This window comes from Ruditapes philippinarum, unplaced genomic scaffold, assembly GCF_026571515.1.
Source record: "Ruditapes philippinarum isolate M1 unplaced genomic scaffold, ASM2657151v2 ctg44_1_1_1_1, whole genome shotgun sequence".
Taxonomy (NCBI): Eukaryota; Metazoa; Mollusca; class Bivalvia; order Venerida; family Veneridae; genus Ruditapes; species Ruditapes philippinarum.
In genome coordinates, this window is record NW_026858399.1 from 175,727 (window position 1) to 201,089 (window position 25,363).

The window sequence follows — 25,363 nt, forward strand, 5'->3', positions numbered from 1 at the left end:
TCACGGGAGGTGATATTTACATAAATACTGAATGTCATCCCTTAATACTTTAAAAATAGTTAATAAAATACCTGTTTCAATGAAGCACACTGATAATTGCATTCATCTTCACTTCTTTGTTTTGAAATACGCGTTTATGTTACAAAATTTCTCAATTTCCTTGTACAAGGCCGCCATTTTGTCCTACTTCCGGTTTAGTTTTGTTTATAGGTCAGATTGATACAGATGTTTTCTTAAGCAAAAATGTTGACTCAGGACTGATTGATATACATTATTTGATGATATGAATTGTATGTTTATGATCAGAATGAAATATTATGACATAATTCGTTCAGCAGATTCAGTAAGACCGGTGTACAATATATGATTTTTCCCGCAAACCGGAAGGTCATGTATTTAAGTAATATCCATACTGTAAATTAAACTTTTATCGTAATCAGCTATTTTTGTGAAAAAAATACAACATTTTTTGTTCACTTTCGTTTCTTTGTGCAATATCTTACACAATAAAATGTGCAAGTCAATGTCAAGAACCGAAATATTTTACATTGTATTTCGGAAATGACACAGTCTCCTTTCTGATGGTGTGACGAAATTAATGGAAGAATCCATCTTTGAATGGGGAAATCAACTTCACTGTAGCTCTGAAATTTGTGCTATTTTGATTGACTTTGTTTTGAATTAACATTCACATTCAACAACATTTTCATCTTTCTAATGCTTTAACAGAAAAAATCTTCATAAAAATGTCTGTTGAGACAAAAAATACAAGATACACTTTTTCAATTTATCCCTGCAAAGACAGTCTATATAATCTTGCAATAAAAAAACCCTTTAACCCCCAAAACAGAGACCAATTTTCAACTCTAGACCATAATTTGAATATACTTTGTAGAAACCAACAAGCTAATGCCTTGTGAGAAATATCTAAGCTCTAGCCCTTTCCATTTTGAAGTATAAGAACTTTTAAGTTTTTTCTATTAGTTGCCATAGCAACCAGACTTTAGCATGGAATGGCATTCTTTGAACAATCTTGATAGAGCTTCATACAAAGAGTATTCCTGCCAAGTTTCATTAATATTGGCCAAGTGGTATTATAGAAGATGTCGTTTGAATAAAATGTGGACGGACGACGGACGCATTTGATTGGCCATCCTACTTTCTGCGTTATCGCGGGATCCAGTTTTGTGGAAAGACGGACTGACAGACGGATGTGCCACTTTAATGGACTAAAGGGCCATTTCTTTTATTATTTTCCTTTGTTTAATAGAGGGCCATGGCCCCTTATTCTATTATTACGGAATGAACTCTATTGTTCTCTTTTGTTCTGTTTACTGTTAGATGGCCCCCTTACCCTTTTTGGTTGCTCAGACAGACGGACGGAGGGTAAACCTAAAGTCCCCTCCGGTAAACCGGTAGGGGACTAAAAAAACCCGGATGAAAGAATTCAGTGGTATAATAAAAGGCGAACTGTTTGTTTTCAGAGCAAGCATGTTAAAATATGGACATTTTTAAGTTTCATTTCGATTTCTTTCAACTATATAATGTTTTTGAGGGGGGATTTTGAAATATTAGCAAGACTGCAGTTTTTTCTGCAATCTTCTGGAGGTCAGCTGCTTTAAAAACAAGCACCAGGTTTATAAAATTCTTTAATGTCATTTAAAGGTTAGTGTCAAATGTAAAGTAATTTTGGCCAACAGCAACAGGAATGCAAACAAGTGTATAGAAATACCTCTTTTTTTTCTTTAAAGTACAGGTTGCTAAAAAATACACTCCCTGTAGCATGTTTACATCATGAAAATTTTAACAATGACATCATAATTAACAAGACGAAGTACAAATTTGGATAATACTTCAATAAAAATGGGTCAAAGACAAAAATGGCCAGGTTGCATTTGTATACCAAACAAGAGCCATGTCAACATGGCCATCCCCCGCCGAATGGGTATGCTCATTGGAAGAATGTATATGTAGTAGAGCAGAATAATTCCATTTTAAGAGGATGTATATGTAGTAGAGCAGATTAATTCAATTTTAAGAGGTCTTTTGGTAATGAAAACTAATGGCTGAAGTGATTACAGATTTGAAACCTATGTGAATACTGAGGGCAACAAGCAAATTCGTTGAATTTATATCCCCCGCCGAGTACTGGTTATTATTAACACAACAACTGAAGACATAAGGCTATATTTATATATTAATCATGGCATAAACAGTAATATTCTTTGAACTTGATAAATATTCAGGGCAATAACAGAGCCATAATTTTGTGTTAAATAGTAAAATCTGGAAATGCCAATGAGATGTATGCATACTACATAACTAATCAAGGGCCATAAATCTGAGTTATAAGTATCTGACCGGGAACAAGGCCACTATATGCACATCTCCTTTTAGTATCCCATAAAGTTTCATTGAATTCCAGCCAGTAGAAGCAGAGAAGTAGCGAGGAAACAAATATTTTTCTATATGGATACTGCATAACTAATCAAGGGCCATAACTCTGAGTTAAAGTGTCTGACCGGAACAAGCAGACGATATGCGCATCTCCTCTTAGTATTGAAGGTTCACATAAAGTTTCGTTGAATTCCAGCCAGTAGTTGCAGAGAAGTAGCACGGAAACGATTTTAAATACTCCATATGCATACTGCATAACAAATCAAGGGCCATAACTCTGAGTTAAAGTGTCTGACCGGAACAAGCCGACGATATGCGCATCTCCTCTTGGTATTGAAGGTTCCCATAAAGTTTCGTTGAATTCCAGCCAGTAGTTGCAGAGAAGTAGCGCGGAAAGGATTTTTACTCCATATGCATACTGCATAACTAATCAAGGGCCATAACTCTAAGATAAAGTGTGCATGAACTAATCAAGGGCCATAACTCTAAGTTAAAGTGTCTGAACGGAACAAGCCAACGATATGCGCATCTCCTCTTGGTATTGATGATTCCCATAAAGTTTCGCTGAATTCCAGCCAGTAGTTGCAGAGAACTACTCCGGAAACGATTTTTACTCTATATACATACTACATAACTAATCATGGGCCATAACTCTGAGTTAAAGGGTCGGACCGGAACAAGCAGACGATATGCGCATCTCCTCTTGATATTGATGATTCCCATAAAGTTACGTTGAATTCCAGCCAGTAGTTGCAGAGAACTACTCCGGAAACGATTTTTACTCTATATACATACTACATAACTAATCAAGGGCCATAACTCTGAGTTAAAGGGTCGGACCAGAACAAGCAGACGATATGCGCATCTCCTCTTGATATGGATGATTCCCATAAAGTTTCGTTGAATTCCAGCCAGTAGTTGCAGAGAACTACTCCGGAAATGAAATTCGGACAGACAGACGGATGGACGGACGGACGGACAACGCCAAAACTATATCCCCCTCCCGATTCCATCGGCGGGGGATAATAACTAAAAATAATGCAGGGTAGGTTATCATTCTTGTGTGCTGCACCCCTCCTCAGTAAAATCTATCCTCCCATGAAGTTTCAAGTTGATACCTCAAATATTTTTTGAGATAAGCTCCGGACAAAATAGTATGAAAAAGAACAAAGGGCAATAACTCAAAAATTATATAGGGAAGAGTTATCATTCTTGTGCACAGCATTCCTCCTCAATAAGATCTATGCACCTATGAAGTTTTATGTTGACATCTCAAACACTTTTGAGTTATGCTCCACTCAGGTGAAAAATTAAGTATGAAAAATAACAAAGGGCAAAAACTCAAAAATTGTGAAGGTAGTTATCATTCTTGTGCACTGCACACCTCCTGAGTGAGATCTATGCACCTATGAAGTTTCATGTTGATATCTCAAAGGCCTTTTGAATTATGCTCTGAAGAAAAATTAATTTTGAAATATAACAAAGGGCAATAACTAAAAAATTATGCAGGCAAGAGTTATCATTCTTGTGCACTGCACTCCCCTTCAATGAGATCCATCCACCTTTGAAGTTTCAAGTTGATATCTCAAATATTTTTTGAGATAAGCTCCGGACAAAATAGGGAAGAGTTTTCATTCTTGTGCACAGCATTCCTCCTCAATAAGATCTATCTACCTATGACATGTCATGTTGACATCTCAAACACTTTTGTTATGCTCAACTCAGGTGAAAAATTAAGTATGAAAAATAACAAAGGGCAATAACTCAAAAATTATGAAAGGTAGAGTTATCATTCTTGTGCACTGCACACCTCCTGAGTGAGATCTATGCACCTATGAAGTTTCATGTTGATATCTCAAAGGCTTTTTGAGTTATGCTCTGGACAAAAATTAATTTTGAAAAATAACAAAGGGCAATAACTAAAAAATTATGCAGGATAGAGTTATCAGTCTTGTGCACTGCATTCCTCCTCAATGAGGTCTATCCACCTATGAAGTTTCAAGTTGATATTTTAAATACATTTTGAGATATGCTCTGGACAAAAATGTCGGACGGAAAGACGCCAGTTCTAACAGGAGAGTAATTATGTGGCTACTCCATTGTTCTCTCTATTGTTCTTTTTAGCCACACAAAAGAAAAAGCCGCCTCCGTGGTCGAGGGGTTAGAGTCGATGACTTCTAATCCAGTTACCTCTCTGGCGTGGGTTCGATCCCCGGGAGATGCTTTGGTAGTTTAGCGCGGAGGAAGGTAGTCTAGTACTGGTGTAACTCTCCAGGAACGATGGTTAGGAAACTACCCGCCTATATGACTGAAATACTGTTGGAAAAAGGCGTAAAATGAAACAAACAAACAAACAAACAAACACAAAAGAAAATAGCCACATAAAAGCATTACGGAATGAATGACATCAAAGAGAAAGAACAGTTACCTATTGTCCCTCTAGCCACATAATTACTGTCCTGTGAGTGCGAACGGACGGACGGACGGATACTATTTCTATATCTATATATAATAACATACATTATAAGGCTGTGATATTACAAAAAATCCTACCATTGACCATTAATGTCGAACATTTAACTAAGTCTGTAAACAGGAAGTGGATAAGCTATAGACCTGAAAAGGTATCTTGAAATCACAGACACTTGGGGTGTGGAGCTTAAAACGCCTTTAAAATCCAAATAATATATATATTTGTCAATCCAAGCACATGTACTGATCATATACATGTGTATATCAAAAAACTTAATATAAGCCATTTTGAAAAAATTTCATATTTCAACGTCTATAACAATATTGTCTGTGCTTGAAATTATAGAGTGAGACTAAAAAAAGGATTGGAGCTTCACACTAAATACCGTTTTCCGGTATATACCGGACAGCGGTGCTTGAATGATAAAATGATAAAATCTTGCCTTTTTACCCAATGGAATGAACTTTAAAAGGTCTAATTCATCTTTTCACGCCGATTTATGTATGATAATGAATGAAAAATTTGAAAATCGGCGAAAAAAACGATGTTTGTCTATTTTCTGATAATGATTTCCACAAGCGTCTAATCCTGTATTGATTTAAATCCCTTGAAATATATGATTTTTCCCGCAAACTGGAAGGATGTAAAAATTATATCCGTACTGTAAATTAAACTTTTATCTTAATCAGCTAATTTTTGGGAAAAAAATACAACATTTTTCGTTCACTTTCATTTCTTTGTGATTATTATTACACAATAACATGTGCAAGTCATTGTCAAGAACCGATTTTACATTGTATTTCGGAAATGACATAGTCTCCTTTCTGATGGTGTTAAGAAATTAATGGAAGCTAGAATCCATTATTGAATGGGGTAATCAACTTCACAGTAGCTCTCATTTGTGCTATTCTGATTGACTCTGTTTTGAATTAACATTCACATGTACATTCAACAACCTTTCAATCTTTCTAATACTTTAACAGAAAAATCTTCATAACAATGTCTGTTGAGACAAAAAATACAAGATACACCATCTCAATTTATCCCTACAAAGAAAGTCTATACAACCTTGCAATAATAAATCCCTTTAACCCCCAAAACAGAGACCAATTTTCAACTCTAGGCCATAATTTGATTATACTTTGTAGAAACCAACAAGCTTATGCCTTGTGAGAAATATCTAAGCTCTTGCCCTTTCCATTTTGAAGTATAAGAACTTTTAAGTTTTTTCTTTTAGCTGCCATTCTAAGCAACCAGAGTTTAGCATGGAATGGCATTCTTTGAACAATCTTGATAGAGCTTCATACAAAGAGTATTCCTGCCAAGTTTCATTAATATTGGCCAAGTGGTATTATAGAAGATATTGTTTGAATAAAATGTGGACGGATGCCGGACGCAAATGATTGGCCATCCTAAAAGCTCACCTGCACAAAGTGCAAGGTGACCTAAAACATATATATATTTGTATCATAGTTTGGGGACCTTTCTGTTGAAAATGTGTCATAGTTAAATCGTATACATATACATGCACAGTGCGTTTACTGGAGTGCAGGTATTAGTTACCCGCACTCCAGAGCATGCCCATTGATTGGCTCATTTTTGCTGGGATTTACTAATTGTGACGGCAGGGAAAGGGAAAGCGATAGAAATATCATATTCAGATGCTCGTTGATTGGTTATTTTTTTCTGAGGTTTCATATTGTGACAACAGGCAACATATTTTTTTGTTTGACTATGATACAAAAGAGAAAGAGAATCAAAACACTTGGCAATCTGATTAATACTCAGGGGCTACACTCCCTCGTACAAATCAGATAGCCTCGTGTTTCGATGCTCTTTCTATAACTTATCACACATCCGTGCCGATTTTGCGACTCCATAAATATGGTATTGCACAGCCGTGCAAATATTTTAACGTGACATCATAAGCGTTATACAAACATAGTGTAAAGACGCGCTAAATGTTAGCGTTATACTATAGGCGTGTAAATGAAAAATGACTCTTATTTCACTTTAAACGGTCTTTATTTTGGGTATGTGATAAATAGAATAAGTTCATCACTGAATTTATTGTACTTGTTGAATAAAATAATATCATAATAATATAATTATATATATGTATATAAATTTAATAATAAATTCAATAATTTTACCTTCAAGGTCAAGGTCATAAAAGAGCCAAGGTCAATTTGAGTTTGATAAACATGAAGGTCTTGTCCTTAAGAATCTTCTGTTCTAATATGAAGTCAATCCATTCAATAATAGCAAAGTTATAGGCAGTTACAGCCAAAAAAATGAAAATTTCAATAATTTGACCTTCAAAGTCAAGGTCATTTATGAGTGAAGGTCAAGGTCTGTCTGGTTATTTTAAAGGGATATCCTTGAAAATATTATGTTCAAGTTTGAAGACAATCCATTCAAAAATAACAGTTACAGCCAAAAATAGCAAGAACAACCAAATTTGGACATTTGACCTTGAAGGTCAAGGTCATCTATGGATGAAGGTCAAGTTTAGTGTGGTCTACTTAAATGTCTTGTCCCATGGGTTGTTGTGGCCAAGCATGAAGACAATACACCAAGAAATAAAAGTTATGATCCAGGTACAAGTTTGCAGACGGCAACTCCGCCAGGACTTTAATACCTCGACTTTTTTTTTTTCAAAAAAAAAAAGTCGAGCTAAAACAGGCCTCTACCTGTGAACAACAAGAGCCACCGCCGGGCGGGGGCAACGCTCGACTTTTTACTTTTTCTAAACGCAAACATAGAAAGGTTTGAACATATCTTAACGTTTCCTTTTTATAAATTTAGTTGGTCTGTCTTGTCACATTAGTTTTGTTTATCTATTTTGTATATATATATGAATAGAAACACGCAATTCTATAAATAGAAACACGCAATTCTATAAATAGAAACACGCAATTCAATAAATAGAAAGACGCAATTCTCTAAATAGAAACAAGCAATTCTATAAATAGTAACACGCAATTCTATAAATAGTAACACGCAATTCTATAAATAGAAACACGCAATTCTAAAAATAGAAACACGCAATTCTAAAAATAGAAACACGCAATTCTAAAAATAGTAACACGCAATTCTTAAAATAGTAACACGCAATTTCTAAAAATAGTAACATGCAATTATAAAAATAGAAACACGCAATTATAAAAATAGTAACACGCAATTTCTATAAATAGTAACACGCAATTTCTAAAAATAGTAACACGCAATTTCTAAAAATAGAAACACGCAATTCTAAAAATAGAAACACGCAATTTCTATAAATAGAAACACGCAATTTCTATAAATAGAAACACGCAATTCTTTAAATAGAAACACGCAATTCTATAAATAGAAACACGCAATTCTATAAATAGAAACATGTTGTTGTTGTTGTTGTTGTTGTTGATGATGATGATGATGATGATGATGATGATGATGAATAAGTTGATCCCTTCAATAATAGCAAAGTTACAGTCAGTTACCGCCAAAACAATGAAAATTTCAATAATTTGACCTTCAAAGACAATGTCATTAATGAGTGAAGGTCAAGGTCTTTCGGTATATTTTTAACAGTTATCTTTGAAGATTATTATGTTCAAGTTTCAAGACAATCCATTCAACAAGAGCTGTCACAGGAGACAGCGAAGCTCGACTAATAAAATACTGGACGCAGTAAGGAGGACAAAACTATGAAAGAAAAATCAATTATGTATAATTATGTATTAAGTTATAGTAAAAAAATAACATTTGTTAACATAAATTCCAAGATCAAGGGGAATAATTCATTCTAGAAATAGTCATGCTAGAGTTATGGACCTTGTCACACAACATTTGTGTAATGATAAGAAATATATATTTGAAGTTTGAAGTAGATACCTTAAAAAGTAAAGAAGTTATTATATTTCTTAAAGAAAATCCTAAGTTCAAAGAGAGATAAATCTGTAAATATTGCTTCAAGAGTTATGAACATTGTCACATAAAATGTAATTGATGATAAGGAATAAGTATTTGAAGTTTGAGGTAGATATCTTTAAAAATAAAAAAGTTATAATAAAAAATAACATTTTTCTAGTAAAAAAATCTAAGTTTATGGGGAGATAATTCTTGCAATATTGGTGCTAGAGTTATGAACCTTGTCACATAAGATGTGGATGATGATAACGTAAATATATTTGAAGTATGAAGTTGATCCCTTTAGAAATGAAATAAGTAACAGTAAAAAATAATATTTTTTAAGGAAAATTCTAAGTTCAAAGGGAGATAAATCTGAAAATATTGGTGCTAGAGTTATGAACCTTGTCACATAAGATGGGGATGATGATAAGGTACATATATTTGAAGTATGAGGTTGATCCCTTAAGAAATAAAGAAGTAACAGTAAAAAATAGTATTTTTTAAGGAAAATTCTAAGTTCAAGGGGAGATAAATCTGAAAATATTGGTGCTAGAGTTATGAACCTTGTCACATAAGATGTGGTTGATGATAAGGAACAATTATATTTGAAGTTTGAAGTTGATACCTTAAGAAATGACAAAGTTATAGTGAAAAATATTTTACTGCACCAAAACTTTAATCTAAAATCTGGACGCGGACGCGGACGCCGGGACGAGTAGGACAGCTCTCCATATACTTCGTATAGTCGAGCTAAAAATAACAAAGTTACAGCCAATAATAGCCAAAAAAATGAATATTTCAATAATTTGACCTTCAAAGTCAACGTCATTTATGAGTGAAGGTCAAGGTCTGTCTAGTTATTTTTAAGGGATATCCCTGAAGATAATTATGTTCAAGTTTGAAGACAATCCATTCAAAAATAACAAAGTTACAGCCAATAATAGCCAAAAAAATGAAAATTTCAATAATTTGACCTTCAAAGTCAAGGTCATTTATGAGTGAAGGTCAAGGTCTGGCTGGTTATTTTTAAGGGATATCCTTGAAGATTATTATGTTCAAGTTTGAAGACAATCCATTCAAAAATAACAAAGTTACAGCCAATAACAGCATTAACAAGCAAAAATTGGACTTTTAACCTTGAAGGTCAAGGTCATTTATGGATGAAGGTCAAGGTTAGTGTGGTCTACTGAAAGGTCTTGTCCCAAGGGTTGTTGTGGCCAAGTATGAAGACAATACACCAAGAAATAAAAAAGTTATGATCCAGGTACAAGTTTGCGGACGGGAACGGCAACGGAAACGCCGACCCGACTATAACAATACCTCTACTTTTTTTTCAAAAAAAAAAGTCGAGCTAAAAATGTGTAAAAAGATTAAATTATCAGGAACCCTTATTTTGTTGATGAAAATATATTTCAAAATCAAGGAACAAGTCAGCAGTTTTGTAATGGACGTGTTGGAGTTTGAATGGACAGTCATGTGACATACAATTATGACCCTTCATGCATATGTGAAGTTTCAAATCAAAATCTCTGATAGTTATCGAGATATGTAAAACTTACATGTAAACATTAACCAAGAGACTAAATAAAAAGGGGGAGAAAAATCAGCCTAAATACATGACACAGATATGAGTGCTCTTCAGTGATCATTATTTATGACCACAAATATACATATGAAGTTTCAAGTTTGTATCTTTAATAAACTTGCATGTAAAACTTAACCAAGAAAATGAGATATTTTTTAGTACAAAAGGGAGCATAATTCAGTCAAAATACATGGCAGAGTAATGGATCTTGAGATATGACCTTCAATTTTGACCGTAATTACATGTGTAAAATTTCAAGTAAATTTTTTGATAGTTTTTAAGACCTTTAACCTTGAACCAAAATTTCTAAGTTTCAAAGGGGCATAATTCTGCAAATATTGTAGGCAGAGTTATCCAACTTGTCAATCTGATGTACATTGTTACTTTAAATAAGTATTGTAAGTTTCAATTGAATACCTCAAGCAATAATTGACACATTTGACTTTACAAAAAACTTTAACCAATGCAGATGCCGATGCGAACGTGGACGACGATGCCGGGGTGACTGCAATAGCTCTTCATATTCTTCGAATAGTTGAGCTAAAAATAACATTTGTTAACATCAATTCCAAGTTCAAGGGGGAGTAATTTCTAGAAATAGTCATGCTAGAGTTATGAACCTTGTCACACAACATGTGTGTTATAATAAACGATAAGTAATATATATATATTTGAAGTTTGAAGAAGGCCATGATGGCCCTAAATCACTCACCAGAGTCAGAATACTTGTTTATTTGGGTTTTTTCAAAGATTTGTTTTTTGTTTTTACTATATGCATATAAGGAAAATCAATGACCTCCAGGGCGGGGACAATTTTGACCCCGGCTTTTTTTTAAATAATTAGTAGACACTAGAAGATGTTTCATGCCAAATATCTAAGCTCTAGCTCTTTGGGCTTTTTAAAACAAGAGGGACAAGATAGCCCTAGATCGCTCACCTGACCCTCAAACTGATCCGACAAGCATTCTGACCAAGTTCCATGACAGTTGAGTAAAAAATGTGACCTCTAGAGTGTTAACAAGGTTTTTCCATATTTGAGCAGGGTGACCTAGTTTTTGACTCAAGGTAACCCATATTCGTACTTGACCTAGAAATCATCAAAACAAACTTTCAGACCAATTTCCAGGATATTTGGATTGATCAGTAGCCACTTGAGTGTTAAAAAGATTTGTCTTTTTTTAGCTCCTGTGACCTAGTTTTTCATCCAAGATGACCCATGTTCAAACTCATATGAGCAATTACATAAAAAAGCATTCTGACCAAGTCTGGTGACAATTGCGTCAAAAATGTGACAAATTAAGAGTGTTAACAAGGTTTTTCCATATTTGGGTGGTGTGATCTAGTTTTTTATCCCAGGTGACCCATATTCGAACTTGACCTAGAAATCATCAAAACAAACTTTAAGACCAATTTCCAGGATATCTGGAAATAAAAACAGTAGCCACAAGAGTGTTAACAAGATTTTTCCATTTTTAGCTCCTGTTATCAGTTTTTCTTCCGAGATGACCCATGTTCGAACTCATCTGAGCAATTACCTAGACAAACATCCTGACAAAGTTTGATGATGATCAAGGCAATAATGTGACCGGTATAATAGTGTTAAAGTACAAATGTGGATGGACGACGGACATTCAACTATCCTAAAAGCTCACCCTGAGCAAGCTCAGAAGATGTTTCATGCTAAATATCGAATCTCTAGCTCTTTGGGTTTTTTAAAAGAAGATTTTTTAAGTTTTTACTATATACATATAGGGAAAAACAATGACCCCCTTAGGTGGGGCTAATTTTGACCCCAGGGCTTCAATATGAACAAACTTGGTAGCCACCCACTAGGAGATGTTTCATGCTTTATCTCTAATTCTAGCTATTTGAGTTTTTTAAAAGAAGATTTTTTAAATTGTTACTATATATATTTCCTTGACTTCATTGATTTTCCTATATACCGTAAAGTTTGAGAAAACCGGACGCTGAGAAAATCGGAACTCTCTAAATACCGGACGAATATTTCAGTCCCAAATTTTCCCTTCTTTAAACTATTGCATTAAACATTGACAATACCGGAATCTGTAAAAACCGAATATTGGACGGTTGATAGGGGACTACAAAGTCAATTATATAGACAATTACCCTGACAATACCGGACGACGAATGTGTGAATAACCTTGTGTACTTGTCACTTGGTTGTGTCTAAAACGCTACCTGAGCGGTAACGGAGCACTGCATGATGGTCTGATTTGTTTCTTATGTCTCTTTTCACAGTTTGATTTATTGTAAGGCATAGATGTTACCGTGTTACATAAATGCCAAAATGAACGAGGAATTGGTAAGTTAAAATCAGTATGAATCGAAAATATAGAGTAGTTTTATACTGCGTTGCTTTTTGTATATTCATTTCCCAAAATGAATACGCATCGGAAACATTTAGCAGCGCTAAATTCTATTCCATGGCTGAAAAGAGTTTGACGAGAGCTGTCTATAAGCGACAATGTTAAATTAATCAAAAACAGTGAAACTTTGGCGAGACCTACTTTAAAGATCTTTATCTGACAAATATGGTATTGGCAATATTTACAATTGGGACATTATTATATACAAAGAAAGTAAACTGTGTTCGTAAAAATCATTATCCATTACCCAAATGTAAACATATCCGGATGTAATCGGACCTATGCTGTTCGTTTAAATCCAAAATTTTATTGTCATTATATGCAATAATGTGACAAAAAATAATTACAACATATTTTATTGTATTTTTATCATTTCTTTATTTAGCAATATACGTACATATGATCATGAAAATGCAAATATACAGCATTCTTTGTAAGTTATTACTCGGTACATATGAGGATCCTGAACAGCTGAAGGGGACGTTGAGAATACCGGACCGCTGAGAAAACTGGACAAATCCCTCGGTACGAAAGCCGTCCGGTTTTCTCAGCTTTCACTGTATATATATGAAAATCAATGACCCTAGGTATATATATATATATAAGGAAAATCAATGACCTCAATGACCCTAGGGACGGGCAATTTTTACCCTAGGCCTTTTATATGAACAAACCTTGTAGACACTCACTAGAAGATGTTTCATGCTTAATATCTAAACTCTAGCTATTTGACTTTTTTAAAAGAAGATATTTTAAGTCTTTTTTTTCGTTTGCTATGGCAACCAGTCTCAGTTCTGCATGGAATTAAATTCTTTGAACAATTTTTAAAGGTGACCACCAAAGGAACATTCCTGTGAAGTTTGGATGAAATTAGCTTAGCGATTTATGAGGAGATGTCGTTTAAAGTAAAAGTTTACGGATGGACACCGGATGAAAAGCGATCACAAAAGCCTCTTGATGTAAGCTACCCATACACCAACTTTTCTGCATTACAATAACCGGAGGGCCTGTGCAAATTTGTTTAAGAGATTGGTAGTTCGAGCCAACAGAGGGTGAACTATTATTACGTAGGACATAGGCCTCTTACATTGGTCGAATGATAAATATGTCAATATAATTGTTTGTTAGTACATATGTTCGTCGTTTCCTTAAAATATTAAGAATTATTATCCCATTGTTTTCAAATGTGTATTACCGGTACATTGTGTATTGTGTTAATCTATATTCATGCATATTTTAAATAGTTGAGTTCGATTGGGCAATCATTATCCAAACTTGTTGTACAATGTTAAAAATATATATATATGTTTATTATAGGATAAATTTTATTTCAAACAATGAATTAATAAAATATTTAAAAAAACAACATAATACGTAATAAAATACGACGTTTGTTCACTCATGGGATTCTGCTTGGTAGACAGGGGTAGCACAATGATAATTATGCTTTTCAGACATAGGAAATGGATTTAACTCTATTTTTATGTTGATGTTATTTGTTTACTTTCAGAGTGTTGAATTCGTTGATTTCATTGACTCAATGATTCATTCACTGATTGATGATTGTTGATAGAATGATCTAGTGATCAATCAACTGATTGATTTACTGATTGATTGGACATGTAAGACGAATATATGTGAACTGTAAGATTTTATCATAAATAAATAGAGTTGAACTGTGCACAGTTGTTTGTTTAGAAGAGAAATACATCATTTTTGGAGGAAAACCATTATAACTTTTTGTTTGAATGACCAAGGTATAAACACTTTTTTTAAATGAACATCAGGCTTCCATTTTCATAATAATGGACCTACATATTTCACCTAATTGTTCGGGTCAAATATGTGAAAAACTTCCTTTTAAGAAGTTTCTAGCCAAAGTTTTACGAGGAAAGGCATTGGATACCTCAGAATATGTTGTTCAAAAATTTCCAAGCCTTATGGTCACATATTCATGGAAAAATTCGAAAAAAGGAAACATTTTCTGGTCTAGCAGACTGGCATTATCGTGAATTTTACCCATGCCGGAAATTTCATCTGGCATGAGGGGTGCCAGATGAGTTGGTGCCAAACAACAACGTCATTTTAGCGCACTTTATGAATGAACAGGTTTAAAATGACGTCATTATAGAAGGGAAATATGTGCTTAGGATGACGTCATTTCGCCGTTGTTGTAAGTTCATACGCTATTGTAAGAAAACAATTATGGATGAAATGACTTTAATTTCCATGAACATATATCATATTGAGGTAAACCATTTGAAATATGAAATAATATGGCAGAATATGCAAGAAAAAATATCTGACATATGTTTGCGGTTCGGATCAGAATATCCATTCCTCCGGATGGATATTCTGGTCCGAACCGCAACATATGACAGATATTATTTGTCTGTCAGGTGTATAGATTTCCAGTCTGCATATCATTTACATACAATCTTGAAAAACTTAAGGTCAAAATTAATCCTGTCTAATGGTAAATGTTGTAAAAAGTTTGTTTTTTTTGTTTAAAGCATAAAGTTTAATGTATACGAGGGTTGTCCGGACAGTTCGTAGACACCTGCTTTAATACAAGTATTTCGCATTAGAATTAAATGAAACTTTCTCCAATCACTCACCAATGTTCTGTGATCGATGCTACAAAATTTAAAAACTTTCTGTCCTTAAATAATGAAATGGCACGGGTTTATGAAAAGGGATGTACATGTGTGCGGAGCAAGCCATGACGTTACATCATGAATTTACTTAATAAAATGTGACGTCGAAGTTGAAGCGCCATTACAATTCTTTCTCAAAATATTCACCGTTGCATCCCACACATTTCCTCTCTTTATCAACCTATTTGTCATACTCCTTTGAATACCAGTTACTCTCAATTTCAGAAAAAATAAATAATAATAAATAGTGTTGTTTTTCTTAGTTCAGTGAAATTCCTGAATTTATACCTCTGAGTTGAGACTTTATCAATGGGAACAAGGCGAAATCCATCGGCACTAAGTCCGGACTGTATTGTGCTTGCAGCAGAGTCTCAAATCCCAGTAACTGAATTTCCAGCGAAGTAGTTGCAGCTGTATGAAACCATGATGTATAAGTTGTAATAATTCTGTCCATAAATGCATCACCGCCTCTTTTCCATTTGCGAATAAATTAATTTGGTGCTCTAAAACGCGCCTCTTTATTAACATGGGGACCTAACGTGCACAAACATGCTCTATTCCAAAGTTTTCAGTAAGGATTTTATGCACAGTTGTTTTTGAAATATCACATTATTCAGAAATATCTCTTACCGTAAGGCGCCGGTCATCATCAATGATGTTTTTCACAAATGTTAAGGTTTTCTCATTAATAATGTTTGGTCTCCCACAACGTAAATCTTCTGTAGTTTCAACACTACCATCATGAAATCGCTTGTACCAAATGTATACATGAGCGCGAGAAGCACTTGTCCTCTTACTATTTGAATTAATAAATTCATCGTCAATCCAGGTGTTTAGTACGTGTGTCATTGTTACCATGTTTGGGTATATACCTATCTACAAAAGGTTGCATTATCATTAATGCTAGGCCAAGAAAACATACTTCACACAGACTTGTAATTTTTGGCTGGGTTGCACAGGTGCAAACCCGGGTTATGATATTGCCATGTGGTCCCATACTGTGGGATTCAATTTCAGGTCTGTCACTCATCCACTTCCTTATTACCGACTTAGTTACATTTTCGACATTAATAGTCAATGGTAGGAAGTTTTCTCAGCCTCTTAATATTTGGCATACAGCATTGACATATGATCCCATACTGTGGGTTTTATTTCAGGTCTCTCACTCATCCACTTTCTGTTTAGCAACTTAGTTAATTTTTTTTACATTAATGGTCATTGGTAGGAAATTTTCGTAACAGTTTTCTAAGTAACTACTTATCACAGCCTCTTGATATTTGGCATACAGTATAGACATGTGGTCCCATAATGTAGGATTCAACTTCAGGTCTATCACTCATCCACGTCCTGTTTACTGACTTAGTTAAATTTTCGACATTATTTTTCATACGCCTTCAGCCTTGTAAGTATATTTATCCTAACACCCTTACACAATGAGCACATTCTTTAAAGAAACGTAAAATACCGGACTTAAGTCACAGAACAACCTGATCATAGTTATCTGAATGCTTTCAGAGAGCACGTTGGTTTTTTCTTGCCGCTGGTAAATTTTTCTTGTTTTCAAGATTTTTCTGCATATTTTAACAGCTGTGTAACAGTTTTATTATCTATTGATATTCTTTTGAATATCTCTTTGCCGTGTTACGGTTTTATTTCCTTGAAATAGTTCATTTATACCGTGTTACGGTGTTTTGTTCCCGAAAATTTTGTCAGCGAAAATTATATTTTGTTACCTTGTTACGGTTGTTTAAAAAACGAGCAAAGCTCAAACTGCTGTAGCGCAATATGAGTGACGAGATTAATAATTGACAAAGATAGCCAGTCGTCCTTCTCGGGTTTTTCCGAGCCAGAGTTAGAGAATAACGTCCCTGTTGTTCCTGATGTTGGGGCTAATGTAACTGTGGGTACCTCGGCTGATAAGACCTCTAAGCCGAACCTGTACGAAAATGCCTACCCTGACTACACCCTGATTTGACATGGGATCAGAAATTTATTCCCAGCCAGATTTTTTAGGCTATTCAGTTGACTATAGAGAAGACAGAAATCTATTTTTAGATTTTATGGTATACAATATATAGTGTTTTCAGGGTGGATTCAACGAAATATTTAAATGAGCCAGAAAAAATACCACCCTGAAATGGAAATCCAGGGCAGAATTTTCACTCACACAGATTTCTAAAAATAGATTTACTTCTAGTTAAATTAAGAGCAATTTCAGGGTGGGATTAATTTGAAATATTTAAATGAGCCATAATTCACCCTGATTTCTGTTTAAAAAGTCTGGCCAGACTTTTTTCCTACTGCTATTATCCCACCCCAAAATTTTGCAAATCCCACCCTGAAATTAAAATAAAAATCCACCCAGATTCCTGTTCTTTTTGATATTTGACAAAATAATAATTGAGATTTTTTTTTTCACTTATCTGTATTTGATTTTCATACAATTAAAAACATTTCAAAAGTCATTCTTGTTTGATATTTCCACTAGGTAGCTGCACACTGTATTACATAATTCCACACTATAGTCTCTGGACTACACAATCTGTAAACATATGAAAGCAGTGGAGGAATATGCTATAGTCAACTTTCAATTTATATATTTATCTAAAAGAAAATGTAACACCTTTATATAGAGAAATATGTCCATACAATGTAGTTTTAAAGGTATAATATTTCATTAATTGCAATCAAAACATCAGAAGAACAAATGATTGATGAAATTATTTTAAAGAAGCTACAGCATTATAAACATATATGTACTGACTTCATGAAGTCATTATTTCCATAAAATTTGCAGGAATGAATACTTTTAATAATTAAAACTGAAACTAATTTTGATAGAAAATGAAAAAAATTAAAAATTACCAGTAATATTTCTTCTATTGTATTCTTTTGTTCCAATTACACCATTTTCTTCTTCTTCATCCTCTTGTCACATGTTACTGAAATATTTGGCTTCAACCTAAATTTTGGAAGTAGAAAAAAACAAATATGCAATCGTGTCATAATTTTTATTACATTTTAAGACTTCAGTTGTTTTTTTCTAAAATGGTATGATCAAAATGTATAGTTTATTTAGAAAAATTAAGTATGATTTCATTTTCCCTCCATATTTTAAAACAGGTTTCCTGGAAAATTTAAAATCTTTTTTGAATAATGAGCTTACAGAATTCATAATTTTATGAAAAATTAAAAATATTAAGAACTGTAATTCAATTATAACTTACCATTTATCTGTTACAATTGGCTGCTTATTTCCCTCCATTTTTTTCAAATTGAATAACGAAGTTTAACACATCTATTATGCTCCATGTTATATATAAATTTCACAATAAATTTCCCAAGAAAGTTCTGTATAGCTAGGGTAGTTGAATTCTTAAATCTCATTTTCTATGTAATTATCAAAACTCATTTATGTATTAATATATAATTGTAAGTTGATTTATTTGAATTAAAATCACAACTAAAGCCTCCAATCTTTCTAAAGAAAATGACCATGCTGGAAATAATTTTCAGGGTGTGATATTTGCTCTGGATTTTAAACTGCTGTCGGTCAATCTGTGGTAACTTCTTTATTTTCATCTGCCAGATAGCCCAGTGTAACATAAAGTATTTTGAAATACTGTAAAAAGTTCCACTTGAAGGTTATTTGTTTATATAAACTGAAAGCTGACCTTAGAAGTAGGAGATTCTGTACAGATTGTGAGATGATGGATATAAACTAAAAATCTTGTACATTGCTGACCAATTAATGCATTAAATAATATTTTTTTATCATAAGTTAAATATAAATACAATCAATTACCAGTGACAATTATCAATTTTATAGATAACAATAAATCATGTTGAGCTAAATAATCTACATAATTTCAAAAAAAAAATTATAAAGAATAATTCAGTAAATGAAAAGAATTTTTGTTAAATGGAGTTTAACATAAATCAACTGAAACTTTCCAGAAATAGACGTTATAATATATTTTCTTCTGAATTAAAAATTTAATTTTATCTGAACAGCAATGTAAACTGTACTATTAGTGTATTCTAACAACCCTAACTAAGAAAAATCAGGCTGGAAATGAAGAACTCTTAAGACTGTATTGTAACTGGTTCTTGAAAATTTTCTAACATTGAAATATCTGGGTAGATTTTGCTTCTATTTCTCAAAGTCAGTAAAATCTGTGTCAAAATTTTTTCTAAGTGCAAAAATTCCTGCTTCCACCCTGACTTTTACCAAAATGAAGACGATGTCAGGGTAGAAAAAACTTGAATTCCCATGTGAGATTTCTTAAAAATTCAGGGTCCATGTCAATTTCACCCTGATTTTGCCAATTCTGGTTCAAAACAGGCCTGAATCGGTCCTGTTTCTCATAAAAGCCATGCTGAGTCTAAACAAAATAAACTTAAAAGTGTGGTTGTAAAGCCAGGAAATAAATCCAAAGATAAAGGGAAAACTAAACAAGTAATACAAGAGGGCCAAGATGGCCCTAGATCGCACACCCGACCCATCGAACTCATCCGAACAATTACAGAAGAAAGACAAGCATTCTGAGCAATTAGTTTCATGACAGGTGAGTCAAAAATGTGACCACTAGAGTGTTAACAAGGATTATCCATATTTGAGCAGTGTGACCTAGTTTTTAACCCCAAGTGACCCATATTCGTACTTGGCCTAGAAATCATCAAAACAAACTTTCAGACCAATTTCCAGGATATTTGGATCATAACAGTAGCCACTACAGTGTTAACAAGATTTTTCTATTTTTTGCTCCTGTGAAATAGTTTTTCATCAGAGATGACCCAAGTTTGAACTCATCTGAGCAATTACCTAGATAAGCATCCTGATAAAGTTTGATGATAATCAAGTCAAAAATGTGACCACTAGAGTGTTAACAAGGTTTTTCCATATTTGGGCAGTGGGACCTAGTTTTTGATCTCAGGCGACCCATATTCGAATTTGACCAAGAAATGATCAAAACAAACTTTCAGACCAAGTATTTTTAAAATCCCTTGAACTATGAAAAAGTTATGGACTGGAAACAAAATATAACCTATAACAGACTATGTAAATCTTTGATAGGGGTGTGGATCGTTGGGTAAGTGACGATCCGATCTGATCCACAATTCAGCACATGCGATTCACAAATCGAACCACAAATCTTTTGGTTATCAAGACACCCATAAAAACATGAACATTAGTTTTGAAAACATGTTAATTTTTCTTAAAACAATACTAAACATTAATTTAATTATTCATTAAACATATCATATGCAATGCAAATATAAACTAGGTTGAAAAAGAGTCGCCCCAATATAAAATTCCACCAGCAAAATTTTCTTTCAATGAAATTGAGGAATAAGCAGTTTGTAAAACATGCCATGGCAAATTGACTGATACAGGTGGTACAACAAACTTGTCTTATCACATGAAAAGACAAGTATTTCCAAAAATTGGAAGTAAATTTTGCTGGTGGGATTTTTATATTGGCGCCACTCTTTTTCAGCCAATACATGTACTGTAATGTCACACTGACGTATTAACTTGCGTTTTTCCTAAAAATAAAACAGTCTTCAATACATGTCACGTCATTATAGATCTATACAAAGCGACTAAAAATATTTATTTATTTTCATTTAAAAACAAGTGCTCAATAAAGATAAAGTGATTCCTTTTTCGAAACTAATGACTTCCTAGCTCAGCATCATGGTGCATGTTTGTTTACTTCCTGTCTTTAAAGAGCAAATTGTATTTAGGTAATCGTTGCATAATTCATACGCAAATTGATTTTTTTTACATTAAAAGTGTAAAAAACAGCGAATGTATAATAAACAAATAAAATTGCAATCCACGATCTCTGGACTGACGAATATTCGTACTCGATTTTTCATTTTGATTCGTGATTATCCGAGTACTCGAATACTCGCCCCAGCCCTAATCTTTGACCTCTAAGTGTGACCTTGACCTTGGAGGTAGGGACACAGGTGTAACACATGACATATCCTCTTATTATTGTGACTATTTGTGCCAAGTTATTGTAAAATCCCTTGAACTATGAAGAAGTTCTAGATCAGACACAAAATATACTCTGTAACAGACTATGTAAATCTTAGACCTCTAAGTATGACCTTGACCTTGGAGGTAGGGACTTTTATTGTGACTATTTGTGCCAAGTATTTTTCAAAATCCCTTGATCTATAAAGAAATTATGGACGGGGACACAAAATATACCATATAATAGACTCTGTTAACCTTTGACCTCTATGTGTGACCTTGACCTTGGACGTAGGGGTGCAGGTGTTGTGCTTGACATATCTTCTTATTATATTGTGACTATTTGTGCCAAGTTATTTTAAAATCCCTTGAACTATATAGAAGTTCTAGATCGAACACAAAATATACCCTATAACAGTCTATGTTTATTTTTGTCCTCTAACTGTGACCTTGACCTTGGAGGTAGGGGTGCAGGTGTTGCGCATGACACATCGTCTTATTATAGTGACTATTTATGCCAAGTATTTTCAAAATCCTTTGATCTATGAAAAAGTTATGGACCAGACACAAAATATACCTTATAACAGACTATGTTAATCTTTGACCTCCAAGCATGTCCTTGACCTTGGTGGTAGGTGACCGGTTATGGCGCATGACACATTGTCTCATTATTGTGAACAATTGTGGCAAGTAATTCTCAAAATCCCTTCAAAGATCCGGACACGACATATACCCTCAAATAGACAATGTTGACCTTGAATGAGCAACTGCGACCTTGACCCTTGAGGTAGGGGTCTGGTTGTTGCGTATGACACATCGTCTTATTATAACAAACATTTGTGCCAAGTTATTTCAGATTCCTTTGATAAATTACAAAGTTATGGACCGGACACGAAAGTGTGACGGACAGATGTACTAACAAAATGGTACTTATGTGACTTTTCCTTTGATCTTTTTGGCCATTTTTAGTCACACAAGGCTTAAAAAAACACACACAAGTATAAACGGAATGAATAGGATCAAAGAGAATTTACTGTTACCAATTGTTCTCCAAGTCACACAAGTACCTCTGGGTTCGTACAGATGGACAGACGGACGACCCGGCGACTATATGCTCCCCCAAAATTTTTCTGGGAGCTGAAAACTCTTGAGAAATGTAGGAGTTGCATATAGAAGGAAATGTCAATACCAATCTCTTGGCACAAAAAGAAAATATCTGGGAAAATCTAACTTTCAGCAGCTTTGATACCTTTAAGGCTTTCACCTTCCAAACAAAATCAATCAATGTCCTTATGTTATCCTGCCAAGTTTTAAAGTTTATTTCATCTTTTTTCTTTGACCTCCAGTCTATACAACCTGATGATGATTCAGCCTCTATTGTATGTCCAGCATTTTCACTAAATCGGCGAAAATTGACTGCCAAAACACTCAAAGAGCTTGTAGTAAGACACAGATTTGTCTCCCCTGATAACAATTGATCAGCTGAAATTCAAGATATGCAGTAGTCATTTACACAAATATTTGCATGATAAGATTATGTTACTTATAAAAACAAGAGCCACCGCCGGGCGGGGGCAACGCTCAACTTTTTAGAAATGCTTCAACAAATCTTAACGTTTCCTTGTAAAAATTTAATCAGTCTGTCTTGTCACATAAGTTTTGTCTATATATTTTGTATATATATATACATACCATTTATATATATACGCATATATATATATATATGCATTTACATATATACGCATTTATATATATATATATATATTACACACGCATTTATATACATGCATTTATATATATATATGCATATATATACGCATTTATATATATATATATATATATATTATATACAAAAAATGAAAACAAGTGCCGGAAAAAAGTCACATATAAATAAAACAAAAAATACAGTCCATGAGTTAACTTATTTAATTATTTGCCAACCGGTTTCTCTTATGATCATCAGGGGCAGGGCCAATTTTGATCCCAGGGCTTTTACTTGAACAAACTTGGTAGACACTCACTCATGCCAAATATCTAAGCTCTAGCTGTTTGGTTTTTTTTTAAAAAGAAGCTTTTTTAAGTTTTTTCCTTTTGTTGCCATGGCAACCAGAGTTTTGCATGGAATTAAATTCTTTGGTGATTACCAAAGGAACATTCCTGTGAAGTTTGGATGAAATTGGCTCAGCGGTCCTTTAAAGTAAAAGTTTACGGATGGACGGCAGACGGATGACGGACGGACGAAGGATGGACAGACGCCAGAGGAAAAAAGATCACAAAAGCTCACCATGTCACTTTGTGACAGGTGAGATAAAAATCCTTTCGTGCATAAAAAAAGTTACAGTCCAGGAACCTTCAAAATGTAAGTGTGACCTTGACCTTTGAAGAAGGGACATAGTTCTTGGACGCTACATAACTTAGTGATGAGTAGAAATTTGTGCCAAGTTATTTCAAAATCTCTAAATGCATGACAAATTTACAATCGGGACATGATTGTTGTGTAAGTGGGGACACAAAATTGGACAGACAAACATAAGCCTCAGCCGCGACACATCGTGTTGATGTGGTAGACATTTGTGACAAATTATTTTAAAATCCTTCCGTGCATCACAAAGTTACAGTCCGGACATGAATGTGTACCTTCAAACTCTTCTTGAGAAAATGAGTACATTCAAACTAAAAGTGTGACCTTGACCTTGGAATTAGGGACATGGGTCTAGGACACGACATGTCGTCTTGATTTGGTAGACATTTATGCCAAGTTATTCTAAAATCCTATGTTGCATGACAAAATTACAGTCCGGACACAAATGTGTATACCTAAAAACTCTAATTGTGATAAAGTGAAACTTCAAAATGTTAGTGTGACCTTGACCTTTGACTAACAGATATGGGTCTTAAATGATGAAATACATCACCATGATGTGTTTGACTTTTGTGCCACATAATTTTAAAATCCTTCCATGCATGACAAAGCTACAGTTTGGACACAAGTATGACCTTGACCTTGGAGGTAGGGACATGGGACTTGGACGCGACAGGTCGTCTTGATGTGGTAAACTTTTGTGCCATGTAATTTTAAACTCCTTCCATGCATGACAAAGCAACAGATTCGACACAAATGTGTGTACCTATAATCTCTCATTGTGATAAAGTGAAACTTCGAATTGTTAGTGTGACCTTGATCTTTGAGGTAGGAACAAGGTTCTTGGACAAGACACATCATCTTGATGTGGTAAACATTTGTGCCAAGCTATTTCAAAATCCCTCCAAGGCATTTTATCCTTCAATAACAGGGCCGATAACAGGCCCCTTCACAATTCAAAATTGCACTTTTTTTTCACAAAGCGGCAGGAAAAAATTCACAATTTCAAAAGAGATTTCATAAAATTTTGGGACTTTGTCTTCAAATTTCATTGTTTACCTTCTGGTAAAACTTGATTTTTCCCTATTGCAAACATGTAAATAGTTTTAATCAAGTTATATAGTATTTGTGCATGTTTACCAGATTAAAGTACCAGCTCAAAGCAGATTTTACAGGAATAATTATCAAGCTGCATCATTTCCGGTTTCAAAATTTCATTAAATGGCAAATTTTATTATGTCATTTTTTCACAATTTCATGACATATCACGCTTTTTTCACAAAATGAACAGGCCCAGGCCACTTCACAATTTTAGCAAAAAAATGCCCTGCCCTCAATGTAAGACGAAGTTCGGACACAGATGAAAATAGGACAGATAGACGGACGTACAGTGCAATGTTAATATGCCGCCCTTTGGGGGCATAAAAATAGAGCTACCAACAGAACAAAGCAAGGTCAGAATTGACAGCCGCCAAAATGGGCAAGTAGGTTAAGGTCACAAACTTCAAATCACCAATGTTGGTGCAATTCCCTGCAGGGACTTTGTATTTTTCAGGTAAGGAAGCTATCCAGCTAACTGAGCTAGTAGCTTACGGAATGTTGGTGGTTCCACTCAA

General features: G+C 34.1%; 1 protein-coding gene across 1 annotated transcript in view; it reads right to left on the bottom strand.

The window, feature by feature from the left end:
- LOC132753071 (uncharacterized) overlaps positions 1–25,363 on the bottom strand; it is a gene marked incomplete at its 3' end in the record, with an annotated part of 221,807 nt that overhangs the window by 173,608 nt on the left and 22,836 nt on the right. The window contains 1 exon segment of the mRNA XM_060743482.1: positions 22,635–22,867. Within this exon segment, the coding sequence (XP_060599465.1) occupies positions 22,635–22,867 (233 nt within the window).